Source organism: Olea europaea, chromosome 11 (genome assembly GCF_002742605.1).
Source record: "Olea europaea var. sylvestris chromosome 11, O_europaea_v1, whole genome shotgun sequence".
Lineage (NCBI taxonomy): Eukaryota > Viridiplantae > Streptophyta > Magnoliopsida > Lamiales > Oleaceae > Olea > Olea europaea.
The window spans coordinates 19,297,123-19,304,794 of record NC_036247.1 but is presented as its reverse complement, the minus strand read 5'-3'; the positions used below and the strand labels follow the sequence as shown (position 1 = coordinate 19,304,794).

Here is a 7,672-nt window from a genome sequence, read left to right as displayed (position 1 = left end):
ATAGCATTTGGAGAGCATCTATAAATTTAGAAAGTTAAAATTTTGAAATATTCCAACAAGTTCTTCATATTTAACACTTAATTTTATTACTTCCAAAAATTATTCATTATTTTTCTGTATATTTTATTTTAACTAGCTTTTTTAAAGATTATTTTATTATTTTTCTACATTTAAAATTGAAACACTTTGAATGTATTTAATTATAGAGAATCAAACATACTCTCTAAATTAAAATGTTAATTTAAAGAGTTTCTCATAGCATTATTTTAAATATTGACTTTTAAAAATAGAAAGCATCTTATATTTAAAGAGTTTTTTCGAAATGTTCTAAAAGTTTCGTGATATTCCATGAGGGTTCGGCTACACGTACACGGGATTGTACGCTCCGGTGTACATATCCCTCACATGGGGCGTGCGGCTAACCTCCCTATGTGAGAGGCGTTTACACTAGGGTGGACACTCCATGTACAAATGACTTTTTCCTATTCCATGATTCTACGAACATTCGCTGGTGTCCTATAATCAGCTTCTGCAGTGACTCTGCGCACTATTCCTTCAAGTCAATATTTACTGCCGTAGTTTTCGGGACCAAACAGACAGCAAGAACATAGTTTACCACGTTTTTATTCTTCTTTCAAATAGCAAACAGACCATGGACAGGACATGTATGGGTATAAACAAACATGAAACACGCGTTGTCATTTTTACCCACAGATTCAAGAGGATTAGACCATAATTTTTTATTAAACAAATCAATTATTGAGATTAATAGATTATTAGACCATAATTTATTATGAAATATCCATATTTAGATTGACAAATCATTTTCAGTTTACACGTGAAGCTAAAAGCACCGCAACTCCAATTTGGAAACAGAAAATGAAAAATTGTACTATTGGTCTCCACCCTGTTCCTTTGTAGTAAGTCTTCCTCAACTTTAAGGAGCGAATCACGTAGTAACTTTTATATTGGGATGTTTCTCATCGTCGCATTTTTAAGAGAATTGTCGTGATTTACTTTTCCTTCACTTGTTGATATGCTTCAACTTAATGGGATATCACCTAACATGAGGTTGCTATTGAATGCACAAATCTAGGTATCAATTCTTATGGATTCACGTGTAAAATTATTTTATTAAGAAAAGTATGCGATTAAAATAAACTTGGCAAAATGAGTTTTAAGAATTTGGGACCAAATAGGGGCTGTTTTTGCATGACCGCAGAAGACGAGGATTCAATTCTTTCATTCCAAATTCAATTTGAAAGCAAAATAGAACTTCATAAAGATGAATATTTGAGGACTAAGTGACAATTTAATAGAATTTTAAAAAATTTCATCATCGAGGACTGATTGGTAACAGCAATAAAATATTAAAAATTTAAAGCATGTTTGGAAAGTGTTTATAAATCCAACAATGTAAGTTTTTTATATATAATTTAAGGGGTTAATTGTAGCAAAAGTTCCAAACATTTGAAACACTAATAGATTTTTCTCAAATCTTTGATTTGTTGCAACCATCATACCTAACTTGTCTAAATGTTGCAAGTGAGACCCTTTTGGATGATTTCCATTCAGTTTACACAAATAAAAGTGTGACCATTTATTACCAATTAAATGAAGGTAAAATGGTAACTTTATAATATTATCATATAAAATAATTCAAATAATTAAAAAATTTAAAAAAAAGTAAAAGGAAAAATTTAGTAGGTGTTTTGTAGGTATTAAAATTAAATTTTTTAGTAAATTGTGATAGAAATTTTTGAAATGTGTGGTTGAAAAGTTATGGAATTCATAAAAGATATAATTAATATTGATTGTCTAACTTGGATTTAGTTTAAAATTAGATTTTAATCCAAATCAAACGGAATCTTAAACTTTCTTCCCTTGCTTCTCCAACCCCACTCCTCGCTCATGTCCTCAGCCTCCACAACAAACCAGGAAAACCATCTCTGTCTTTGTCAACGGCCAAGGGCTGGACATGGTAGCTAAAATCTGATAGAATTCATATACATTTACAAGTGGGTTTACTAACGATTAATTTAGTTGTACAAATCAAGTTGACAAAACAAGTATTGACAGAATCTTGGCCTTTGATTTCAAATAATTTCAAAAAAAGAAAAATGTTCTCGAAATGATTGGTATAAATGTTGTTTTGTAAACCAACTTTATCAACTAATTTTGTACAAGTAGCATAACTCGTTTACTAAATGGCAATGGGCAAAGCAACTACCTTCGTAAAAATTACAAAGTGGAAGGCTCTAGGAACTTCAGCTTCCCATGAAAGAGCTTTACCCAGATTACCTTCAATGGAAACGCAAACGGAGCTTTGGCGGTGGCCCGCGGGCAGCAGCTATTTTTCTTGGGTTTTGGGCGTGGGATGGGGTAGGTGGTGGGCCTTTTCTAGTTTGATTTTGGGAGAAGACAAACATTATTTTTCATTTCCATTTTTTTTAATTATTTGAATTATTTTTATATGATAATATTGTAAAGTTACTATTTTACCCTCATTTAATTGATAAAAAATTGTTGGACTTTAATTTTTTGGGTCAACTGACGGCATCTTGGATAGAAACCATCTAAAAGGGCATCACCTACAACTTTTGTGAAAATTATAGATGACGGCTGCAACAAATAAAAGATTTAGATAAAAGCTTCTAGTATTTCAAAGGTCTTAGGCTTTTGCGACAATTTGACCTAATTTAAATTATATATATATATCAAAATAAGTGGTAAATAAATTGGTAATACTTTTGATTTCATCGTAATCTATGGATAAAAAGTTATTTGAATGTTTATTATACACAGTACATAAACATAAGCCAAATATAGGCTAATTTGTCCATTTTTAACGGCTTGTTGAATTTCCATTATTTATTTTATGGTTTGCTATCTGATCATTTTCAACCATACATTCGCATAATAAAATATTCTATACATTCTCCAAAAATCTTTTCATACTTTTTAACCACACATTCTCTTAAAAATATTATTCAAAACTCATTTTCTCTCCAATTAAAGGGAACCAAACAACCACTAAAAGTTAGACTTGTTATTAAGACGCGGTTGTTACTCCATATTGATTTTTAGGAATCGGATTAAGGAATATTACTAAGGTGGAATAAGGGTTATTGCTCTAGAACGATCAGAAGACCTCGTAAATAATGAAAAATAAAAATTTTTGTGACAATATTTTTACTTATATATATATATTTTTTAGTTATTAATTTTTTACTTCGAAATTCTTAAAATTTGAAAATAATTGACAAGCATATGTTTGCAATACCCTTCTTCAATGGTTAGAGAAGGACTAGATCAATTTCTAATTTTCTTTTCACATATGCATACGGTGAGAACTCACAAGTATTTTTTTGTTTACGAGGCGCTAGACCTCATTCTCTTTGATGCATTGATCGAAGGTTGTAAATGAGTCGAATCAAGCAACTCACGAGCCAAAGGTTGCGACTCGATCACAGCTCGAGTAAAAAAGGCTTGAGAGGGAAAAAAAGTCTTGGACTTCTTTAGCCCAAGCTGAAGCTCGACCAGGAAATCAAGGCTTGGCTCAGGCTTTCAGCTTGGGGCTTGTCGAACGAAGTCAGCTCTCTTTTTTTCAAAATCATTAGATACAAATATATATATATATATATATATATATTCTGAAAAATAACTTCTTAGGACAATTGATTACTTCTCGGATTATTAACCTTTTAGGTAGAGCACTTTCTTTTTTATGATTTCTCCTTTAGAATATTATGCTACCAGCACCAAACAATCATTAGACACTACAATTTTCACAAAGAAAACGCCAAAATATGAATCGTGTCCCCCCAAAAATATAAAGAAACACAGTGACAGAGGGAAAGAATTCAGCCGAAACAAAAGCTTCAATATTTATTCGTACCTTTACATTTAATCATGGAACGAATGAATAATAAAACAACCAAAAAGAGCTACCAGAGAGCAAGTATAAACCCGTGCTGAATACGCTCAGTCCAGTGCCATGGAAGCCGATCAATCTCATTGTGCCTGCGCTACTTACTTCTGTTGAGTTCACTACCTGGCTCGTCCTGTTATTGTATACATACACCTTATTATTCATCTTTTTTTTTTTTTTTTTTTTTTGAAATTTTTTTGTAGATGAAATGTCAATAGAGGCTCAAAGATTTTGCTATATGTACAAAAAATCTGTACATACAGTTTGACAGAATGAATGCACCGTTAATAGCTAAATACAATGTTACAAGCAGCAAAATACTTCGGACAATTATTATTTACTATTTATTTGAAAGAATTGTAGTACAACTTTTGTAAGGTAAAAATTGTAATGCATAAATTGAAAAGATATGAAATCGATGTCATAAGTGAAGACTCGCATCTTTTTGAAAGCAAGTTAACTTTCACTCTTCAAAATTTGAAATATATGATGTTTTTACTTCATTTGGCAAAATTTTAAATTTTTTTAGCCAAAATGTTGTTGGGAATGTTGGAAATTTCATTGTTAATCTTGGCACTATATGGGATCCATCTAGTCCATTTTTGAGTTTCATTTTCCTAAAATTCATTTTGAATCAGACATCCTCCCAATACAATAATTTTACAAAAACTAAAAAAAAAATTGTACTTTTTAATCACACATTTTTCAAAAAAGTAGGCTCAAACAAACCTTTAGTATTTACATCTATCATACCAAGTGTGGCAATATGATATTTTTTCACGATTCTTTGTTTTAAGTTCAAACCACTTCATAACTTAAACAGTTTAAACTTTGATCATGAAAGAATGAATTTTTTGAAAGTGATTTCATATTTTTAGGAATTTGCTCCCTTCTCTTCTTACACTTTCATATCTCAAGATTTAATCTAAAATAAAAATAAATATCACATTAATATTACAATGAGAGTTATGCTACAATACCAGATTGATTTAATCAAAATTATGTCAGATTAGCACTTGGCAACATTTATTGTAGTTGGGCCACAAACATACTCCAACCATCCAATCATAAATTGCCAACTTATTCTAACAATGATTATAGTAAAGTAATTTGGTAAAATGGCATAACTCTTATTATTAGTAGAAAAGCAAATGAATAAATGTTATTAGTCACTACTAACAATCTCCATTTAGATAGCAGTAAGTTGAGTAATGTTATTCATAGTGAAGACTGCTAGTAGTCGCCTTATGTGGCATACACTTAGTAATTTGGTATTTACACTTAGCAATTTGGCATACATAGATATGGTAGTTATTTTTTGAATTATACATTAAATGAAAAACTGTCAAATGTACGCCACATAGAACAACTGCTGGTAGTTTTCACTGCGAATAGCATTATTCCAGTAAGTTCCTTGATTATTTGTTTAATGGGTGATGATAAATTCATTACCACCTAAACTTAAACTAGGGTTTATTATTACAAAGTGTAATCTAAAGCAATTGTGAATTTTTTTTCTATCAATTGAGGCTCTCTTCCAACCACCTCTAGAAGATTTAACTGAAAATATCAACAAATATTTTCAACGCCAAGAAAAAGAATAGGGTTCATTGTTCCAATTCCAATTTCAACTCTAATGAATTTTTATGAATAACACTTTACAAATATTATTAAAATCGTGATCCAACTATTAATATCATTTAAAAGGACTTGACTACTAATTTGGTTAAGGATTATTCCATTTGACCCTGTACGCTCTCAGGGGGACACCTGTCCCCCTAGTATAGGTGGGGCGCATAGCATGATTCTTTTGTTATTTTTCATCAAGTGATGCTACATAGACGGGGTTGGAATAATTATTTTTCTTCTACTGAAATATGATTGAATTACCAAAATAATCGCTGAACTTTGTAAAAAGTTTCACAGGGTCACCGAACTTTAGAAATCACTAAATCTATCACTGAATTTTGGTAAAGATTTCCAAGGGATCACTAAATTTAGTGACCCATGAAAATTTTTTTTACAAAATTCAGTGATTCCGTAAAAATATTTTGTAAAATTCAATGATAAATGAGGTGATTTTTAAAGTTCAATGAACCCGTGAATTTTTTTACAAAGTTCAGTAATGAATTTGACGATTTTAAAAATTCAGTAACCCTATAAATTTTTTTTGCAAAGTTCAATAATCATTTGGATAATTCAGTCACTGGAATATTACCAATTTTTCTAGGTTGACTATTAACTAATAAGTCGTTAGACATTAATGAAAAACCAAGTTTCTAGAATTTTGACTAATCATTAATTTCTCACCAAAAACTGGCATCGGCTGGAGGGAATCAATGCAAATAGGAGCCGACGACTCTGCTTGACCCTCAAAGCAAAACAGTGTACTGGGCTGTGATTTCGTCACTCAACTGTAATTAAGGATATCCTACTACTTGTACATAATACGATATCCTCACATAAAGGGACTCACTTCGAAAGTGGGCTCCTCCATGTGGGGATGGACACATTTATGGACACTTTGATGTACGTGTGACACCATCCCAATTTATTCGAAGTGAACTCTCTCCATGTGGGAGTGAATACCTTTATGGATACTTTGACGTACATGTAATACAACCCGATAGTTAAACCATGGTCAATTAAATCCTTACCCGCCACAGCCTTATTTATTCTGCTCACACCTCTGCCCATCTCCTCCCCACTCTTATCATTCATTAAACCCTCAACCTTAGAAGGTATTTTCCTTCATTTCATGAACTAATTGTTTCTTTTCTTCACAAAAATTTTGGGTTTTATTTGTTGATTCGTTTTTTTGTTTTGGAAGAAATACAGGGTATTTTCAAAAAATGGCCTCTTCTGAGAATTTAATGGCGATGGAAAAGTCATGGCCGCCGTTTCGTTCAACACTTTCCGATTCTTGGTTTTTCGATATCTTTTCTAATAAAGAAACAGAAGCACTGACAAAAGCTTTGAAGAAATCGTTCACAAATCCATCAATTGATGATGACTCTAGTCATGATTTTTCAACTGGTACAGTCGAATCCTTTCTGGTTATTCCCGAAATAAGGCCGGAGCAGACACCCACGGCGGCAGGTGGTTTAGGAAGTGGAGTTCCGATTGCGAAAAGCCGTTTTGAAGCGCCGGCTGGGAAGATCACGAAGAGAAAGTCACGTACCTCGAAGCGGGCGGCGGCAACGACGTTTATCACGGCTGATGCGGCGAATTTCAGGCAGATGGTCCAGCAGGTGACGGGGTTGAGATTCGGCGGTTTAAATCCAGCGGCACAAGTGCTGAAGCCGCAGCCGCTGCCGCTGCCGCCAAGAGCTATGAATCACATGCAGGATGGTGGGTGCTTGCCAACCCTTGACACCTCAGCTTTCTTGCTGGGCCAAGTGGGGTCCACTTCATCTCAATCTGTTGAGCTACCGGCGGGCAATGTTCCCCCGTCTCCGTCCGGTGCTGGTGGCTTTGAATATGACTCCGTTTTCAGCTTTCCAACTCTCGAGTCTTGGAAAGCTGTGTAACCTGAGATTTTTTTTCTCTAATCCTGGTTTAGACATTGAACTGGAGGCGAGGGGTAAAAGGGAGAATCTTTAATTTTTTTATTTCCCAGTGTAAAACGTCTATATTATACAAAAACAATAAAGTAATGTTTGATGTGTAGGGCAATTTTACTATGGTGCTAAATATCAATTTAGATAATAATTACATGTAATTAAATGGATTATTTAAATG

General features: G+C 33.0%; 1 protein-coding gene across 1 annotated transcript; it reads left to right on the top strand.

Moving 5' to 3' along the window:
• Positions 1 to 6,783: 6,783 nt before the first annotated feature.
• Positions 6,784 to 7,461, top strand: LOC111404559 (calmodulin-binding protein 25-like). The gene has a single exon (XM_023033351.1). It carries the CDS (start codon positions 6,784 to 6,786, stop codon positions 7,459 to 7,461), a length of 678 nt encoding a protein of 225 aa, XP_022889119.1.
• The last annotated feature ends 211 nt before the right edge of the window (positions 7,462 to 7,672 follow it).